The following is a 20,690-nucleotide window of genomic DNA, read 5'->3' as shown; positions in this document are numbered from 1 at the left end:
TCCAGTTACATTTTCTGCAGAGTCCAGTGTCTGCTTTGGAGTTCTGTTCAACAATGTGATGTCTTCGTCACCATCTCCTTGTTCTCCGTGTGAGGGGATGCTTCCCCCCGACTTTCGGATGGACTTCCTGAGAGTTGAGGGCTCTTCATCTAGGTCCACTTTCTGGGGAGAGGTCTTGAGTTGTATGTTCATCCTGGTTGGCATGCCAACTAGTTCTGGCTTTAAAGATTTCTGGCACTTTTCTGCAGTTTTGTTTCCCACATCCATTGTTTCCTGGGCTTGAGTGGGGGCCTGGGGGAGACCTTGGATGCCTCCTAGGTCTTCCTTGGGTTCTGTGTCCTGCTGTCTCTTGAGGGTGGTCAGGTCTGCTATTGGTTCCCATTTTTGCTCTGAATATCTTCTCGATCTCCTCACAGCTACCATGTTTTCAGAACTGTCTTCTGATTTGATAGCTTTCTCACACGCTTCAAAACAGCTCTCCTGTTCCTCCGTCGCTCCCTCAGGTTTCTGTCCTCGCTGTGGAGTTTTCCTCAGATGTCGCCCTGAAGTGTTCTCAGCAGGGTCTGTGTTTGCTTCTTTGTCCCTGTGCCCTGGACCTGGCATCTGTGTATTTCTGAGCTCTGAGGACCTTCGGAACCTGTTTGCACTTAATGCCTCCTTCAGAGGCTCTGCTTCCGATCCTCGAGTTTTCTCGATGTTTGTGTTTACTCTAATAGCCGGTCGTCTGAGGGCAGGGCTGGCAGGCATCCTTTGATCGGATGGCTCCTGTGGAGCATTCTGAGTCATGGGGAATACATTCTCTCCTACAGGAAACAAAAACACACATGAGAGATAGATTCTCTTCCCTGTGTTGTGCCAATTTGGTATTTTACCTTTATGAAATACTGCGGAAGAGTCAATAATTCAGCCCCCTAACCAGCCAGCTAAGCTTATGAAGCTGGCTACTTACGTGGCCATACATCTTTCTTAAGTATGAACCACGCACACTTAGGAATAATGTTATCTGGTGACAGACGGTGGGGTCATACTGAGGTGGTGGTTCTGATCTACAGGGATCAGATAAACGAAAAAAAAAATTCCTTAAGAACGGTCTCCTGAAGGCCGCCGCACTGTGTCTCAGGCACCTGAACACGGACATTTTCTTCAAGCACAAGAAGCAAACAGCTATTTCTGCTGTTGAACCATCCACACCATAACATGGCTTATGCTCAGTATGCGTGGGGTCCATACCGCACAGGAAACACGTGCTGTTCAGCATAGGGGACACTGTGAGTGAAAACTGTTCCCTCTAGGACAGGCAGTGGGTAACCAGTACTCAGTGAGAGAGCAAGACAGACTCATTTCTCCCATCTGGGGCTCATGCCGCGGCCCAGGCCATCCAGAACGTCAGCAGCGACAATCGCACAGTGCGCACATTATCTTTCTCTTTGGTTAATTACAGTTATTTTGAGTTTGAGAAATTTACCTAACTACGATGAGAGATCATGCCACTTCTCTGCTGGTCAACCTCTTTAAATGAAAAAGGCAGACGTGTACACAGGTAGTTTGCAATTATTAAGCTACTGTATTAAAATTATTAATACAATTATTAATTACAATTATTAAAAATGTTATTATTACAATTATTCCTTGTTATGCCACTTGCTAAATACCAATGTTAGTTCAACTGCTAAAAGGAATTTCCTCTAAACATGACAGAACAGAGAAGCTGCAAATGGTATTTTTTCGGGAGCATCTATTGTAGAGAAATAATACAGCATCTGTTTAAAAAATAATAATACCAATTACAATAACTACTGAATAAAACATCAGAGTGCAGGAAAAAAACAAAACAGTAAACCAACCAAAAGTTTCTGAAGTGCACAGCAGAGGTTTTTCTCCTGAATTAGGTACTTGAAACTTTTTTCCGAGGAAATCCTCTGAATTTGAAAAAGCGTTGGGACATGGGCTCATTATTTGTGGCTTCACTTTCGCCGGAGTCTTGAACATTTCAGTTAGCCCTGTGATGTGAGAATATTGGAAAAGCAATCAGCATATTGCCCCTATGTGCCAACAGGCATGCCAGTCCTCAGATACAGCAGCGGAAGTGGCAGAGAGAGAACAAGGAATCCCTCCCCAGAATTCTTGGGAGACAGGGTCATGTATTAATAATGAACTCATTTTGTTGAAGAGCAATGAGAAGCTAGAATTGTATCTCTTCTTTGCCTTTCCTCTTGGTGAGAAAATCTAAGGAAGGCAGTTGACATCTCAGTCTTGGACCATTGCCCTGATCCTGAACTCTGGCCGGGAGAGAGACTGGCGTCCCCCTGCTTCCCCTCCAGACATCCGGAAACCCAGTGACCTCATGCTTCCTTGAAAAATCCTAACTTATGTAGACCCGGGTTTTATGTACAAATAAAACATGCCCAATTTTTAAAAAATGACATCCACGGGGCTGCCCATTAATAGTATTGTCAAGTGATAATATCACTATGCTTTCATTTTAACACCAAAAAGTAATATTGACACAATAGAAGAAAAGAAGCATACAGTTCTTTAGATGGAAGATTTATCTTTCTGAAACACTCACTCACATTTCCTCTTTTCTCATTCTGCCATCAATGGATCAAAATGCTCTGTCTGGCATCTGTTTGCAAGGCCTGTTTTGAGGGCCCTCAAATCAGCCCGTTCACTTAAAAATCTCATCCCTCTGCCCGTGTTCAGGCCTTCCTTAAAATACCCAGGATCCAGTTTTCTGCACAGATTGATGTTTTGTCATGAAAGTTACTCACACCAAGGGGTGGAAGTCGTTTGACTTCCACTGTCCTGGTCCTGGGTACTGAGTATATAAATTTCTATTAATTTTAGCTTAAAAATATTTTTGAGAATTGGTTTTTAATGCTTCATAACATCGCTGTTAGTTACACTCATACCTAATTTACAAGGATACACGTATGTGCATATGTCTGCCTATCAGGTGGCATATACTCGAAACTTTTTTCTCATTGAGCATGCTATCAAAACTGGCTACAAAGGTTCTGCATTTTTGTGGTTTGTTTTTTTAAAAAGCTGAATGTATTGGTCCAACTATGACTGTAATCACAGGGTACCTTATTTGGGTTCTACAGAGCAATACAACTATTGCATCTTAAAATATGCCAGGAAATAAGAACAAGAATCCATCTAATGGGAGATGGAATCAAGTCTCAGCTCCCTCCAGAAATGCTCGAGGCAGAAACCAGTGGTCAAACTGCGTGGCATGAAATCCCAACCCTGGGCTCTTGCCTTGGTTCTAACCTAGAACAACCACAAGGAAGTCACATCCCACTTTTGCCGAGAATGGACACACTGGCTCAGCTACTGATGCTTGAGGGAAACCTTTCAGGCCTTTGTTTTAAGACACAGTTAAGTTTCATGCAAGCGAAGAAAAGCATGAAGCAGCGAAATATTGCTCAAACCAATGGCTCTAACTTTGCAGCCATCAATGAGGAGCGATGCAGGGAAAGGGCAACTTTAAGGGCAAGCCTGCTCCCTTCAGCATAAAGAAGCTTCCAGTTCTCCATACCAGTACTGCAATCCAAGGTAAAGTTGTACATTTTCCATTCCTACCTGCTTCGTGCAGGACTCATGATCCCCCTTATTATCGGGGACCTGTTCTTGGTCTCCAATCCAGCCTTCTCTTCCTTGAACCGTCACCGCCCCAGGAAGTCGACTAAAATGTTTATCCTCCCAAAACTCATTCACAGTAGATACAACTATAGGACCCCCATCCACATCCTCCCACGAAGAAGGATCAGAGGACTATCGTTTATAAGACCCAAGCTAGGTTTTTACCTGAAAGATCTTCATTAAAGTCCATTTTTTTGTTGAATACAAAGCTGTTGAGCATTCTGTAGGGCCGAGCGGGCACGTTTACTTTCTCAATGTGAGCTTTCCCTATTATTATGGTACAAGGAGAATTGGCATGGCCTGTGCTAAATTGATTGTGAACATCGCTAACAGCCTTCTGGAAAAAAATATAACAAGATGAACAAAATGTCAAAGCATAAATGCACAGTCCACGGAATCATACAGAAGAGAATGGGCTCAAAGGGCAACTCCTACCTTTGGAGTATTCATTCTCCTCTGCCTTTTGCTCAGCTGCCTTTGGGGGCCATGTTTAACCACTCTAGCTTGTGTTTGTTTGGCTCCGAGTTTTACGACATCTGCCCACGATTTTGCCACTGTCAGAAGGAGAAAGTGTTGAAATGTTTCCAAACTCGTATTCGTGAGAAAATGAACCTGACGACATTATCTGCCAACACAACACTCACCGATTAAATTGGCTTCAGAAGCACCACTCCTTCTTTTGGAAAAAATCCTCTGCAAGATCTCATGTTGGCTTCGATCGATGGAAGTTCTCTTTGAAGGCAAGGTACCGCTCTTCCTCCCTCCCCTCTTGGGAATGTCTGTATGATGAGATTTGCTGCCACTGGAGACCGAGGACACCTTGCATGACCTGCGGCGGGCGTCATTTGCAACTGGAGAAGTTTGCGTCGGATTCTGAGCTGGAGATCCTTTACACTGGTCTTGTGCAGTCACTTCCAAACAGATTTCCGAAGAATCTTCTTTTCTTGATGGTTGAGGGTATTCCTGATGAGATTTAAATATTCATAAGAAACCTTACCACAAATATAACATCTCTGTAGTGAATGTGAAAACCCTACCCAATTAAGAATTGTTTTTTCAGAGATTTTATTTATTTACTTGCCAGAGAGAGAGAGCACACAAGCAGGGGGAGCAGCAGAGGGAGAGGGAGAAGCAGGCTCCCTGCTGAGCAGGAAGCCTGACAAGGGGGCTCAATCCCAGGACCTTGGGATCATGACCTGAACCGAACGAAGGCAGATGCTTAACCACCTGAGCCACCCAAGTGTCCCCCCATTAAGGAGTTTAGCTGTTTAAATCTTGAAGCACCAAACATTTCAACCACTGTCTGTCAAGTATCAGGTAGAAATAGGAGTCGGTCCCCCTCATTTAAGAAATAAAAAGGATGGGGAAAAAAAACAGTGAACAAGTGTTAATTGGGGTATTTTGGGTAGAAAGGCAGAAGGAACCTCCCAAGGAGTGACGAGTGAGCGTGCTCTGATCTGAATTGGAGAAAAACACCATCTGTAGGTGTCTAATCCAGCTTCGGTCTACACAGAAAGGGGGCTGCTCATTTCTGGGAGCCCATATAAAATGGAAAAGGAGCCAGGCATACCTTACACTCCTTTAGGTTTGAAAAGAAATTAAAGACTGCCCAGGCCCTCTGACGAGGATGAGCCGTGAGGCCCTACCTTTCTAGAGACCGCAAATCAGGGGGACAACAGAGCCTAGCGTAGGTGATTAAAAGTTCTAAATAGCTGATGGTCAAAATCATGGGTGTGTTGCCACTCAAGATTTTCCTTTTCACCTTATAATTCTTAAAAGAAAAAAAAAATGCCTTATGGTTATGTGTCATGATGTCTCCAGATTCTTTGTAATTGCTTCTGTGTCTTTTTTAAAGATTTTGTTTATTTATTTTGAGAATGACAGAGCCAGAGAGCACACAAGTGGGTGGAGGGCCAGAGGGAGAGGGAGAATCTCCAGCAGACGGCCCAGTTGAGCACGGAGCCGGACTCGGAGCTCGATCTCACGACCCTGAGATGGTAACCTGAGCCGAAATCAGGAGTCAGACGCTTAACCGACAGAGCCACCCAGGTGTCCCTTTAATTGCTAGTCTTTACTGAACCCCGCAGGGATCTCCTGTGAGTCTGGCTGGCAGGGCGGCCCTGTAGGGGGCGGCCCTGAGGACTCGCCTGTCCTCAGCCCCTTAGAATCATGCTTCGAAGCCCCGTGAAGGAGCTCTCCTTTAGATTTTTTAATTTTTACTATTTTATTAGAAAGAGAAAGGTCTTCATAGTAATTGTGCTGGTGTGGGGAGTTTGAAAGGGTATGATGATACGGGCTGCCCAACATACCTTGATGATTTTCTTCAGGACAGGTGGGGTGGGGCTGGCGAGGGAACTTCTCGGTGTTTCTCCTCTCTTAAGAGGTGTATTAGGAGGTAAGTTCTCATCAAATAACTCCGGCTTCAGACAGCCACCAAAGGAGACCCGCCTCCTTTTTAGGGGTGTTCCCTCAATCTTATCTAAAATAAGGAATACAAATGTGGAGAGAGAATGAAAGACGTACGCTTATATAGACTCGTTACACTCGTGAAGACTGTTAAAGACAAACCACTGGTACAGTCCACTGAAAGCTAACATCATGGCACTTCGTCCCTTTGTCATGCTGAGGGCGCTGGAGCTGCTTCAAGGGCTCAGGAAGGATCCAGGGACAAACCAACAAAACAATGTCAAGTCCCAACTGGACAGGACAAAGATTTTCTACAAAAGGGTGAAAAATCCTGCGTGGACAGAGCCTGATAAAGGGATTGGTCTGGACCGGCGGCTTCCACATGGGAGCAGGGCAATGACGGAGATGGAAGTCTCTGCAGTGACCCGGGAGGGCCTTTTCAAAAGCCACCTGTGAACTCGGGCCTCATCCAGACCTACCTAGTGAGAAGTCACGAACTTGACAACTTCTCCAGGTAGTTCGAATCGGCAATTCATGAGTCCCAAGTCACATCCTTGTGAACCAGCACGCCACAGAAATCCCTCGTCTAAGTGGTGCCCCTTTCGGAGACTCATAGCGCCATTGTGAGGGATGCGTGCGGGTCTCATTTCAGAGAGCCGCGCACCTTGGCCAAGGGCCCCTCTGCAGATCAGAGCCCGGACAGTGAGCCTGCTGCTTTAGAACATCTGCAGAGCCCCAAGAACTGCGGGCGGATGCCCGGGAGGTGCCACGCCTCCTCCAGAGGTCACCGCTCTGCCCCTCGCTGTGTCACGTGAGGCCATCAGCTTCCCTATTTGCAAGAGGGAAATCACGGGAATGCTTGTCCCCTGGGGACTCCCGCTGCCTGCTCAAAGGGTTAGTAAAAGTGTGAATGTCTGAAAAACACCTACAACAGCACCTGATGCATAAACCCCTGGGTTAGTCCAGTGTTTTATAAAGAAAAAAAAACAAAAAAACTGCTAGTAGGAGACCCTGAGAAGAGTAAAAATCCCCGAGAGACGCCCTCTAATATTTAAACATTTCCAAGGGATTGATTTCCCTGGACTTCATTTACGGGAGCAAACTCATGGGCTACAGGGGCTTATGGGTCAGAATGAAAACTTGTGTGAAAAGCCATTATGCTTATTGGGCGTATCTTCCCTCCTATTTTCTCATAGGGGTAACAGGAGACTCCACCATGGTTTTGGAGCCCCTCAAAATCCCCGGCTCCCAGGGGAACCTCCCTGACCACCTGCGCTTCCTCTGGAGCCCCTGGTTACAAGTCTCCGGAGGACGGGTCTATCAGAGCAGACGGTGCACATGGCTGTGTCATAAGCACACCACCGTGCTTCACAGACCGTCTACACCGGGGCCGTCACTGTTGAGGGAAGGAAGGTCTCATGACTTCACATCTGGAAGTCTGTCTAGATATGCGTGAGCCCTGCGGGGGAAAATAAATGCACAGTTAAGTAAACTTACTAATGGCGTCACCAAAGTTGTTGCTATCAACTGAACTACGACCAGGGAACCCAGAGCTCGAGTGCCCGGTTGTGGTGCCCACTTTCTCAGGCTGGTGCACGGAAATGCTTTGAATCTTCCTTTCAACTTGAACGGACAATGGAGCTAAAACAGCGTGACTCTGGGTTTCCAGTTCTGTGGTAAGAATGTCCATACTGGTAGGAACACTCCCCCGCTTTTTGGAGAAGCATTTTTCTGGTGTAGCTCCAAAATTATCATCATTTTCGACTCTAGTAGGTGTCTGATTCCTGGTTAAGAACTTCCGGGGAGGAAATGTTTTGTTATCTGTCCCGAAGCCTTCCCTTTGATCCAGATTCACGGACTCACTTCCGCTGGGAACACGCATGTCTTCGCTCCGACGTTTCCGTGGGGCATTGTGTGGGGAATGTTGGACCATGGTCCTGGTTCCTGTCATCTCCTTAGGAGGGACGCTGGGACCCATGGTCTCCTTGGGAGTCTGAAGAGCCTCCTCATCCTTTCTCCGGCCCTCAGTCTGGCTAGCTCCTTGTTCTCCCAAAGCAGGGTCGGCCTTCACTGGGGCGAATCGACCCGACCTGGGCCTGGATTTCACTGAGACCAGGACTTGCGTCCCGTCTTGTAACCCACCCGAACATTCGTTCTCTGATGCACGATGACTCGGTGACCCTGATTTTTTACCGCTCTGTAGAACATTTCCTTTTTCTGATTTCACATCAAACTCTTCTTTCATGGACTCGTAAAGCTTCCTAAAGGGAGACTCATGGTTTTCACTGTCCTCAGGATGCCAGGTAGAGGGGAAAGACTTCAGTTCTCCGTGACAACTCACTAAGGGTACGCTGGAACCTCCCTTAAAGTCCCCGGCTGTAGGATCCATTGCATTTCTGTAGTTCTCTCTAGGAAGTTCTGAGGAACAAACAGCATTAATTGTTTTTCTAGCAGCGTGATCTTCGGGGCCACCCGAGACTGTGCCGGCTGCTTTGCCATTCCTCACGTGTCCCAGAGGACTTCCCGAGACATTTTCTTCACAGAGTTTTGAACGGGCATTGGAATCTTGAACTTTCCCGTCTTGGCAATGAGTTATGAAATAAGAAACAGAAAGTTCAAGATTTTTTCAGTGATTAACACCGTGCAGTATTCAAATTTTACAACCATTTCAAATTGTCTGGTAATCTAGTTTTTCACTTAGCCTACAAATTATTTAATGCCAAAACGCGTAAGAAAAGTATTCTGATACTTGAATTATGATGCAAACAAATAAATCACAGCAGCCTCCTATAACCAATACGAGGGATCACCTGCTATTAGTCTACTCGATTCAACTGACATCCGTGTTCAGTTCATTGATACTTGGACGCTCCAGTAAGCATGGTGCCCCACGCCTCTCTTGAGGAAATGGTTAACTCGGGGCTCTGCCTATCTCTCGTGTTAAGTAACACAACCTCCTAGCCTTTGTGAGCTCAGACGGAGAACGCTCGAGTTCTCGTTGTCTCTTCCTTGCCCTAGCTACAAAGAGAGCTGATCTTGCAGGATCCCAGAATAAAACCAAAAAATTACTAACCAGGGTCGGAAGTGAAGCCAGATCTTGAGACCCGATGCAGAGATTCCTGTAAATCGGCAAAATAAAGACAGCTATTTAGGTGCTTGTTCAAATATGACCAACAGTCATATTTCTGAAAATATTCTTGCTGTGGATGCTCTTCCTTACCAAACTGTTCTAATAGGAATTTTAGAGACTTTGAGAAATGAGCCAAAGACACTCAGGGGCAAGTGCCCATAATAGTACAAGTATTTCTTAGCTGATTTTAAAAAGTATAATGACAGAATAAGAAGCAAACTTGAAGCTCAAAACTGTTTAAATGGAACCTCAGTTGAGTTTTTCTAACTTCCTCAAACTTCTTTCTCATCACCCTATGAAAGAACCAAAGCTAAAATTAAACATCACCTATGCTCAGCATCTGTGAATTACTGGGCACAGAATTGTTGACTTAATACTTAGTTTTATCAGAAAGAGGCTGCAGGACCTGTGGATGAGCTGGGGCCCCACTCAGCCTGGGTGCTTGGGTCAGCAGGTGCACACGAGCCCGGATGTTCAGGCGAAAGTGAAACCAGCACATCACAGGCATTGTGCCCTCCAAGCGCAGCAGTCAGATCCAGTGCTCCTACCTGGCCCCCAACTGCTGCCTTCACAATCTGTGGACATCTTTAGGAAGGAAAAAATCTTTAGGAAGATTTTTTTAGGGGGTGAGGAACAACCACAGACTAACAGTGATGTAAGGTATAAAAGCTCAATGTTGCTTCAAAGGAGGAAAAGTATCTCATCTGAATTATTATGGGGAAAAAAAGAATCACAAAATATATCCGAAGGCAAATAATTTAACTTCTCTCTTCAATCAGTTTCAGATTTCTTGGTATCCGACACGTTGCTTCTCTAACTCACCAAGTGAGGGATCAGTTTCTAATTTCCAAAACTGGAAGTTGGCCAAGGATCTTATGACTAAACAATAAAAATGAATTAAAATTTAAAACTATGTACAGGGGTGCCCGGGTGGCTCAGTCATTAAGCGTCTGCCTTCGGCTCAGGTCATGATCCCGGGGTCCTGGGATCGAGCCCCGCATCGGGCTCCCTGCTCCACGGGAGGCCTGCTTCTCCCTCCCCCACCCCCCCTGCTTGTGTTCCCTCTCTTGCTGTGTCTCTCTCTGTCAAATAAATAAAATCTTTAAAAAAAAAAAAACTATGTACAACATATAAGCAAGCATATAAGCCCATTTTTTGTACCATTATATTCCACAGGCATAAAAAACACTGTCAAAGTGCTATAACACGTTCTCAGTATTCAGTTTCAATACTGACTTTATCACAATCCAGACAACAAACAGTTTATAGGTCTTCTAACCACTTGTAGCCCAAAGTCCGGCCTTTTGCTTGGTCCCCTAATACCTACCAACAAAGTAGGTAGAGAACCTCAAAATCTAGCTTTCCCCAAAGCCCAATGAGGGGCAAGGTCACCATTAAGGTCATTCCTCTAAGGAGGAAGCAGCACATAGCAGGAGCAGAGATCTTCAGTAGAAGGGCTTCCCGCTAATTTCGGGTATAGGTACAATATGACTTTTTAAACCAGTGAATTACAACCTGGTCACAGGAGACCAGCTTGGGTAGCTTCCTAAAGGAGAGAAATTCTCAGGACACGTCCTACTGCATCTCTAAGGATGGGCCCAGAATTGCATTCCAATAAAGCCATACTGTTTGGATGGACACAAGTAGTAAGATTCTCTCACAAGACACAGTGCAGTAATGCTCTCCCAGGGGCATGGGTTATCTCTCCATCAAAGTTAGGAAGCATCTCTGGGACTCACAGCTCTGATGTGATCATTTCAGACGCATAAAGATGGAAGAACACAGTAACTGGGAGACAACACAAGCCACTGATCTAGTTCCCAGACTTCAAATCTATGTGATGAGCTGTCCTAACCAAAGGTTTAGAATTAGATCAGATCGTGAGATACTCCAGGAGCCTTCGGGCCAGAGTGTAAGACTGACTCAGTCCTCTCATTGTGAAAAGAAAAAAAAAAAAAAGCATAGTTGTAAGTGATTTCAGTGTGTCTAAATTCAACTTGTTTAAGATCTCAGGTTACCTGACCCTCTCTCACTGTCAAGTCACCCTGCCTTGTGAGACGTCATTCATCGACGTGCATATAAATGATTTCATAGTATCATGCAGAAGAATCAGAGGCCACAGTTGGATAATCCACCCCCCCATCACCTGTTTGCGTTTTTGTCCTGTGAATTCCGCTGACTCGCTTCTATTCTGATGACTTTCATTTTCATACCTGAAGTGCACAGAAGGACAGACACACATTCAGATTCCGGCTCTGTAACTGATGGGAAAGCCTCCTTATCTCATTAATGTCCAAGGAGCAAGGAACAAACGTCAAGTTTTATTCAAGAGATTCACCTTATTCATGGAAATAAAGGTAGAGTTAGAAAAGACTTTACACTAAAAACTTGGATAGGTTGCCTCAAATTTCTTTGGCAACACCGTTGTCAGAGGTGGGGACCCAGATTAGTTTCTGAACGCTGATAAGCTGTGTGATTTCAACAATATCTGAGTACCTCTGTAAAAACCTGCATATGAGAGCCGATCAGATTCCCACCGGTTTATATCCGTGGAGATCATCTGAGGGCTTTGGAAGTTCACCCGGGAAGCCGAGGCCTGAGTCACTTGGTGATGTTACCTACTGCAAGGTCACCACAGAGCCACCTGTAACTTAGGATCACTGTGAGCTTCTGTTTCCTGCCTTCCCCATCTGTATCCGAACAAAGACTGGCACATTCTTGAAGATGTAGACAGATTTAACAACATAACACTGTCCTTCTACCAGACCCTGGGCATAATTCACAGAACCACCTGCTATGGGCATCCTGAACTTGGCCTCCGTGAGGTGGCCTGATCCGAAACAGCCGGGTGTCTGGACTTATTTCTCCTGATCGCAGAGTTCACGGTCAAGTTCTTCTTCCTAAGAACCCCTTCCCCATTCTTGTGTTGGAGGTATTTAATTATCTCACTTAATCTCAATCTGAATAGCATCTCATTTGGGGGAAGAAGTTCTGGTCTCCACTCCACATCAAATGCTTCCTACCTAGAAGTCTATTCAACAAGCATACCCTTTAAAAAGGAAGGCAAATTCACAAGCCCAGTGAAAAAGATGACTAATCGAACACATCGGAAATATGTGTTTAATGTGAATGGAGGCAGTAATGAGGTCGGCGTTTTATTGGACAACACGGATGACCAACGTGACCCTACTGTGAGCTGCCTAAAAGAGACACGAGGCACAATCAAAGGCGCCTACAGGATGCACGTGGCAGGATGGGAGAGGACACAAGCCACAGCAACCAGGAGAGAGCTGGAGAGGGCGTACGCTAACATCAGACAAAAGAGATTTCAAGATAAAAATTGCACACAAAGACCAAGCATATTTTATAATGATAAAAGGATTGCTCTACCCAGAAGATAAACCGATTGTAAAGAAAAGGGCACCTAACAGCTGGTTCCAAGAGACAATCTGAGCCTTAAGGATTATGAAAAGTTGAAAGCAATGTGCCAGAAAATATGATAATATGCAATCACTGATTAAAAAAAAAAAGCATTACGAAAGGTACAGCATATCTCAGAAAGATAAGCAAGCGACAGAGCTTCACCCGCCAGGGCAGAATTCTAAATTTCAACACATAGTATAGCCTCAACAGAGAGACAGCAGAAACAGAAGAGCTAACAAAACAGAAAGAAAAAAAGAATCCTCAATGTGATTTCAACCCGCGCACCTGAGTAAGAATCAAGGGCTACGTTACTGGGATTCTAGAGCCAGGGATTTGAATCTAACGGGTGGTCGTGGACAGAAAGCTCCCCACCCCCCTCCACCCCAACGCCGGGAGCCGTAGAACACACATTCTTTTGGAACACACAGGAGAGATTAGTAAAAAAAAAATCAACCACATCTGGTCATAAAGCAAGCCCTCGACTCACTTCAAAACCTGGAAATTTCCCAAACATCCGTCCAGAATGAGTAAATTGTGTATAATTGGGTATATAACTGGGATATTATTTCAATGAAATATTTAGCAGTGAGAAAGAACAAAATGGGACATCCATGCTCTGGCTCTCACAAACATAGGAGCAGGACTCAGCTACAAGCACATACTTCGTTGTTTCAAATTGATGGAGTTTGTTAATAAAGACAGACAAAACCAGAGCAGTTAGAGATGCATGCTTAGGTAGCAAAACTCCAAAGATTTTATGTCCTCAGAAAAGCCACTCGGGTGGTTTACTTGGTGAGGGAAAGAAGCAGTGATTAGGAGAAGTATTCAGAAGGTTCTGGAAATATTCTGTTAACAGCTTGGGTGGTGTATTAGTTTGCTAGGGCGGCCATCCAAAATGCCACGCACAGGTGGCTTCAACACAGAAATGCATTTTCTCACAGTTGTGGAGGCTGGAAGTCCGAGATCAAGGTGTTGGCGGGACAGTTTTCTCCTGAGGCCTCCGTCCTGGGCTGGCCAGGGCCGCCCCTGCTGCCTTCATGTGGCCATCCCTCTGAGCTCCTGCTCCCTTTCTTCTGTGTCTTTATCGCCTCTTCTTACAAGGACACCAGTCAGATTGATCAGGACCCACCCTAATGGCCCCGTTTCAACTCAATCACCTTTTTAAAGACCCTGTCTCCAAATACAGTCATATTCTGGCTTCCCGGGGCTTAAAACTTCACTATATGAATTTTAGAAGGGACACAATTCAGTCCATAACAAATGATGATCACCCAGGTGCTCACGTCAAGATAAGCTGAGCTGGACATCTTGTCTTGTGTCTTTTCCCCAGGAGCGTCTTTTACTTTAAAATGAAACAGAAACTGAAAAATGCATGTGGCTTCACCACACTCACAACAAAAATAAGACCCCGTGAGGCTCTGGTCACGCTTCTGTGGCCCAGCTCCACGCACTCAGATCCTTGAATGTAGTCACACAAGCCCCACGTGTCATCCCTGCTACACCCTCGTGACCTCGGACTGAGAACCAGGGGTGAGAGTGCCCGCCTCAAATGCTCTGACATCGTCCGCAGCACAGAAAAGTCACAGACGTCTGCCAGGCTAGTTTTGGTGCAGGAGTGTGGAGAATGACTAGTTCTTACTTTTCACCCACCTGAAGGAACGATCGACAACAGTGATCACATCTCCATGCGTTAGCCGTACAGGCTCCGTGATAACGGACCCGTTCACTTGTGTCGGATTGGTGGAGCTGAAATTAAACAATACTGCCTACAAAGTAGAAGAAAGGGGAAAGTAGGTAATTGATGAATGGGTAAAAAGTGAAATGAAAAGTTAAAAAATAAAACAAAACACAACACAACAGATTTCAAACACCCACTTACCTCCTGCCCACTGATCTCAATTTTGCAATGCTGTTTTGACACGACAGGGAGCTGGATCCGAATGTCACATTCGATACCCCTTCGATGAAAGAAATTAAGAGTTTTAGGCTGCCACAGTTTTTTCTAGAAATTCCATGAATGCTTCAAAATAAAACAGCATTTGACCAAATGTCTGATCCATAAATGAAACAACAGAAAGTGATCATCAGTTGGGCGATGTGATGACCCGTGCATTTGGCAAACAATTTTGACAAGTATTGTATAAGCGACTATTTTAAACCTTTAAGACTTTGGGTACTTGAAAACAATTATAAAGGAAAATATTAGAATACAAAACTGGATCGTCTTTACTGAAATACCTATGCTTTTAAGACCCAAATAAGGGAGTACTTCCTATCAGTTTGGAGAACTGTAACAATTTCTGATACTCTGTGCCTTTTTTTCTAGAAAGAAAGGTTTATGTGTGTTTGTTTGCAATGTTATGTATGTTTCAAGGTTTCATCATCACTACATGTGCTGTATGTTATACTAACACCTGTCTCTTCACATATAAAAAGACAATCACATCAGCACCTATATCACGGGGTTGTTCAAACAATGAATGAATTATACATTTCTGCCATTTGCCTGGCACATAGTCAATGCTATTTACTCATGAGCTTTTCATTGTTTTAAAACTGCACTGTATTAATGGACGGATTCACAAGTCTATTATTAAAAATACAAATGCGAGCAACAAATAAGCATTATTAGATTCAACTTCACTTTCCACACAAAGAACATCAGCAGGAAGCACCATTAGGGAGAATTTCCAAACCCACGTGCAGACTAACCCAAATGGTCCTCAGTAAGTTTCCTTGGGTCTCTGAGGTTCCCTTTACTGTAAGTTTGAACAGTTACGTACTCTCCTTTCTGTTCTCAATACACTATTCTGGAGCTGGGACTCTCTCTTTCTAGAACGCCTATAAAAGATACAGTGGTATAAAATAATTGCAGAGCTGGAAGTGGACTCCCCAGGGCTGATGGACTTGGATTGTGAGTGTCAGTGTGCGCTCAGTTTCTTGTCCCTGCATAGTTGTACGGTGTCCTTGGCCTTCGTGGAAAAATGGGTTTAGTGGTTTCGGCCTGGTGTGGCAAATAGGTTGTAAAGGACAAAGCAGTACCTCGGTAGCTGTGGATAGAGAGCAGTGCTGGCTGTCTGTCCATATAAAGAGAGAAATGGGCTCAGCCACAGAGGTTTAAAATATCTGCTTGTCCCCTATATTAACACTAACCCCTACGTTAACCCTAACCAGATACACAGTTGTATTTTCTGTTTCACGGTCTCCTAGCCTTTCCAGCCCAGGCACTCTTGGACAAAACTTGCTCCTCGTTTGAGGTTCCGTTGTCGGGTTTCTGTGTTTGTTTTTGTGGGTGTTTGGCTCATTCCATCCGTGACCTTTGCAGGCAGCCAGACGTGATGCGGAACTTGGGTTCTAAGGTGTTTCTGGTAGTGGGGTCATTGGTTGGCAGGAGTAAGTCATGCTTTTTCTCTAAAGGGGGATGAGGGTGGTAATCCACGAGACAAGCTAAGGTGTAGTTGTTAGAAGAATTTTGCGACTGGAAATTTTAGCTTTGAGTTTTGTTGCTCTAGTTCCTAAGATAACTTGGGGAGATGCTGCTCATTTGTCCAGGGCTCCCTCTGACCCCTGGGATCCCACCCATTCTCTCACTTTAAGAAAAAACAAGTAATTGTTGCAGAGCTCTCTGTATTCTGCAGCTGCCCTTTTGTAAGTACTTTTCTCAAATAAAACCATTAAAAAAAAAAAAAAAGAATATCTCTTCCTCCATATGTCACATGACCAAACACTTCTGAATGGGTTCTAAATGATAAAATCCCACATAAAAAGATATTTAATCACTGCTGTAGCATAACGAGAATTACTGACATTTAACACCAAAATGTTTATTCTTTTTCCTTTGAAGAGAAAAGAAGGTATGGGAAGTGAACAGCTACTTTAAACTAAAGAAGAGAATTTGATTTTTAGATAACAGACTATTCCAGAGAGAGAGAGAGGGAGGGAGAAAGAGACTATCTCATTAGATCTGAGAGTTTGTGTGGCTGCAAACTGCTAACTAGAATCCCTACGGATCAGCGGTTCTTAACCTCAGCACCGTTGACATTCTTTACAGTAGGAGCTGTTCTGTACATTGTAGGCTCCTTAGCAGCATCCCTGACCTCTTTCATTTGATGCCGCTGGTTTGAGCCTCCCACACTGTGACATAGAAAAATGTCTCCAGACCTTGCCAGATGTCTCCTGCAGGGCAAAAGAACCATGGCTGAGAACCACTGCTATTTACGACTCCACATTCAACCCATGCATCTGCTAGACACAGAGTGCCAGCTATTGATCAGCTCTCTCTCGCCAGACCCCTACCAGGCGCTGCGTACACCACTGTGAACCAGACAGTCCCTGTCCTTACACAGTTCAGTAGTGCGAGACACAGCCAAGGACTCATCACCCTGCATGGTGTTAGGAAAGTCCAGAGGAGTGTTCACCTAAGGGTTCTCTTTAGGTAACACTTAAACGGATATCTCAAAGTTGGAAAGGAAGCACTCACATAGGAAGATAGAACATTCCAGTCATAAAAGTTGAAGCTGGCCAAAAGCGCCAAGATGAGCAAGAGCTCGGAAAGTCTGAGGTGAGGTAGAACATGGTAAGGATGAGGTGGGTAGGACGGGGGGGGGGGTACGTGGGTAGAAGGCGCTCGGGGGTCCCACCTCACAGGGCTCCACGGAGAGGGTGACTTACCACTTTATAAGAAATCCCATGTTATACACCCGGAGCAGAGTGTGCCTGTGATACTGGGACCATAGTCATTTACCACCAACACAAGCCGGCAAAAAGAAGGAAGTTCTCAAAACACTGGCAGGACTTCTCTTTTCATTTTTCCAAAAAACCAACAAGCCAAATACAGAGCCTCCTCCCCTCATTTGCTCAGTAGTGTCTCCCCACAGCCAAGGCAAGCCAAGTTTGGAGGGATTTCAGATGAACATACTGGTCATCTAAAGAATGCCTGAAGTGAATCAGGTTTTGAGAATAATCTACATTTTTCTCAATTTAAAGATTTTATCAAGTCAACTTTAAAATGTGTTTGATTAAAAAAATACTAAACTGTATAAACATTGTTTTCCAAAATCTATTTCCTAATAAACAACTATGTTACATTGACAATAGGTAGGAAAGTCCCCTGCAAATTTGGGGGCAGGAACCACTCCTAGGGTGTTTCCAGTCTGTTAATCTATGATTAGGATATTATTGTCTTTTAAACTAAATTGTCCACCCCTGTGCAGGGCTCACCTTCCAAACAAGCAGGTGCTGAGGCTCAGTGGAAAGTGGGGGCCGTCCACCCCACTTCTTTTGATGGTAACAAGGCGTCCTGTAGGACCCATTTTCTAAGCAAGATGTTGAGTATAATCCTTATAGGAAGGTCAGTCATCAGAAGGTTTGCTGAAGCAAACTTACTGCAGGAACATGCCACTGAATAAAACAGTAACAAAACACACGAGGTTGGGGGGGGGGGTTTGTTATTCTAAAAGCAAAGAGATTGGAAGTCACTTGTAAGTGACCAAATGGGCTCACATGTACAATTCGCCATGCTCCTGCCACCCTGACCCACACCTTACTTGACCCCTGGGGAGCCCCAGCCAGGTCCCGGCCTGCACCCCAGAGCGCCCCCAATACCCAGTGCCCCCAAAGACCCGCGGCCAGGACGCAGTCCATCAAGGTCTGGGCTCCCGGGAGTTCCCACCGAGACCGCCTCGCCAGAGCCCCGGCCGCGCTGCAGGCGCTGGTTCCGGCAGAGCAGAGGGGTGGGTCCCTAAGGCCTGGGCCCCCAGGTCCACCGGCCGCCCCCGCCCCCCGAGGCCCCCCGACAGTGGCTCACCCAGGACCAGTTGCCCGCACCGCCACCAGTGGGTCCACCGCCCTGCCAGATGCAACCCAAGTCCTCACCGGGAAAAGCCAGAGACTCGCCCACTTGCGTCCACCGCCCGCCCCTCGCTCCAGGGACGGGGACAGCCCGCGGCCACCGCCGCCGCAGTCCTCACTCCCCCCGCCGTCGCCCTCGCCGGCGACCAGTCCAGCCCAGCTGCGTCCGGGAGGTGCCCAGCGTTAGATGCTCCGCGCGTAAAGCCGCCGCCGCGCCCTCCCGATTCAAATGAAAACAACGATTCGAATTTGGCGCTAAGCGCTGCGATTGGACGCGGCGGCGCGACGGCAGCCCAATGGGCAGGGGCGAGGGTGGGGCGGGGGCGGGGCCAGAGGGGAGGGCGCGGGCCCCGCGGGGCCGGGAGTGCGGGCTGGCGGGCGCCCGGTGCACCTGCGGAAGGCAGAGGGTTCTCACCAGGGACAGAGTGAAAAAGGCGGAAATGGAACATGGTGTTACTGCCAGGAAACCTCTCTTGCCTCCTTTTCTTTAAGGACAAACACAACTGCACACAATATGTTACTCATTGCTGGCAGGTTTGAAAAATTTAAAAACTTCCCATATCTTCTCAAAGACAACCAATTATTATGAGCAATTTCTTGTGTCTTTTCCCAGTTATACATGTTATTAGTCCCCTTCAAAAACACAGTAAAAAGATCATAATATGCACATTGTTCTATACCTCCTGTTCTCTGCTTAATTAATTCTGTGGATATTAATATTGAGATTTTATTTATTTATTTGAGAGAGAGAATGAGATAGAGCATGAGAGAGGGGAGGGTCAGAGGGAGAAGCAGACTCACTGCTGAGCAGGGGAGCCCGATGCGGGACTCGATCCCGGGACTCCAGGATCATGACTTGAGCCGAAGGCAGTCGCTTAACCAACTGAGCCACCCAGGCGCCCTGTGGATATTAATATTGAGTACATCTTCCCCTTTTACTTTCTTTTTGATGGCAGCAGAGTATTCGCCTTCAGAAACCATAATTTCCTTAATCACTACTATTGCTATGCATTTAGGTTTACAGCGTTTTCCCATTAGAAAAAAGAACTCCAATTAAAAAAGCTTGTGCAATACAAAATGGATGGCTTCTAAAATAACCACAGGATTCCTTTCTAGAGTCACCTAACCGGTGGGGGGGTGGTGGTGGTGAGGGGGCTCCTGTGGACAAACGTGGTGTGAATTGAATAGAGCCAGAACATGCTGATGTCCAGCCTGCACATCACCCTCTCCCACCCCCAGCTCACTCTACAACCTATGGAGCTTGGCTTTCCTTGGTCAGGAGCTGCCTTTTTCACAGCAGGGACTGGGGACCCCTGAGGATGTCTGAGATCCTTGCAGGGGGTCCATGAGGTCAAAACCATGTTTGTAATAACACCAGACTTCTTTGTCTTTTTTACCCTTGTTTTTTCAGGAGGGTGGAGTTTCCTGAACGCAGAAGCAGACGCGAGAAACCAGCTGTCTTACTATGTCAGGTATTTTGGGTTTGCAAAACCCCAAAATACTACTGTTCGTCTCGGTAATTTAAAAAAAGTAGATGTATTTCATAAAAAATATGTTTTTATGTTAATATGAAATGGGTTCATCATTGCTTTAAAATGAATTGACAAACGAAGTTTGAATGTTTCTGCTCCTGGGTGGTAACTCAGCGATAGAGCACCTTCAGGCATATGGAAAAGCTCCTAGAGATGAAATGTGAATGCATAGGACCTCCAACTCCTAATTGTCTGTGACAAGGCTGATGTAGGTAATTTAAATGTGTGGATGCTATTAACCTTCTTTACGGGGATTAGTTTCCATTTTCTCCCCCTTTACACCAATGCAGAAAGCGCATCTTGGAACAACCCGGTAAAATGCTACTTTTGTCGCTCTAATTACTGCTTGTCATCAGGGACGGCTCTGTGACCTTGCTGGGGCAATTAGAACTGGGAGGTGCTAGACTTCCTGTCCAATAGTCTCACAAACACTCTGCAGTACATAGAGTTGGTTCTCTACAGAGAGCGGGAGTTGCAGAAAGACTTAGGGGGTTGTTGCTGAAGGGGTGGATCTTGGCCTGGGGGACCGCCCTCTTTAAATTGTTGGATATCCTGCTTTAGCAGTGGGGCTTTCCGCTGGGTTCCAAGCTCGGCCCAGGACCTAAGACTTCATTGAAAATACAGACCTCAGTCCTGTGAGAAGAGTCCCATGCCCCTTTTGCAGGTTTGGCGTCTGGACCCCAAGCTCCACTCCCAGCACC

The 20,690-nt window shown here is 45.7% G+C and overlaps 1 protein-coding gene across 1 annotated transcript in view; it reads right to left on the bottom strand.

Annotated features, from left to right (window-relative positions):
• Nucleotides 1-18,642, bottom strand: part of MKI67 (marker of proliferation Ki-67) — a 25,094-nt gene extending 6,452 nt beyond the window's left edge. The window contains 13 exon segments of the mRNA XM_073884752.1: nucleotides 1-803; nucleotides 1,845-2,000; nucleotides 3,814-3,985; nucleotides 4,084-4,202; nucleotides 4,293-4,611; nucleotides 5,958-6,127; nucleotides 7,552-8,634; nucleotides 9,128-9,173; nucleotides 11,331-11,397; nucleotides 14,258-14,373; nucleotides 14,487-14,565; nucleotides 17,828-18,007; nucleotides 18,482-18,642. The exon segment at nucleotides 1-803 is cut by the window's left edge and continues 9 nt beyond it. Coding sequence (XP_073740853.1) covers nucleotides 1-803; nucleotides 1,845-2,000; nucleotides 3,814-3,985; nucleotides 4,084-4,202; nucleotides 4,293-4,611; nucleotides 5,958-6,127; nucleotides 7,552-8,634; nucleotides 9,128-9,173; nucleotides 11,331-11,397; nucleotides 14,258-14,373; nucleotides 14,487-14,565; nucleotides 17,828-17,919 — 3,222 coding nt within the window. The 5' untranslated portion in view covers nucleotides 17,920-18,007; nucleotides 18,482-18,642.
• Nucleotides 18,643-20,690: the final 2,048 nt, after the last annotated feature.

This window comes from Callorhinus ursinus, unplaced genomic scaffold, assembly GCF_003265705.2.
Source record: "Callorhinus ursinus isolate GAN/ISIS: 27379988/994484 unplaced genomic scaffold, GSC_fseal_2.0 scaffold58, whole genome shotgun sequence".
Taxonomy (NCBI): domain Eukaryota; kingdom Metazoa; phylum Chordata; class Mammalia; order Carnivora; family Otariidae; genus Callorhinus; species Callorhinus ursinus.
The sequence above is the reverse complement of the archived record's forward strand: the minus strand, read 5'-3'. Positions and strand labels throughout refer to the sequence as shown.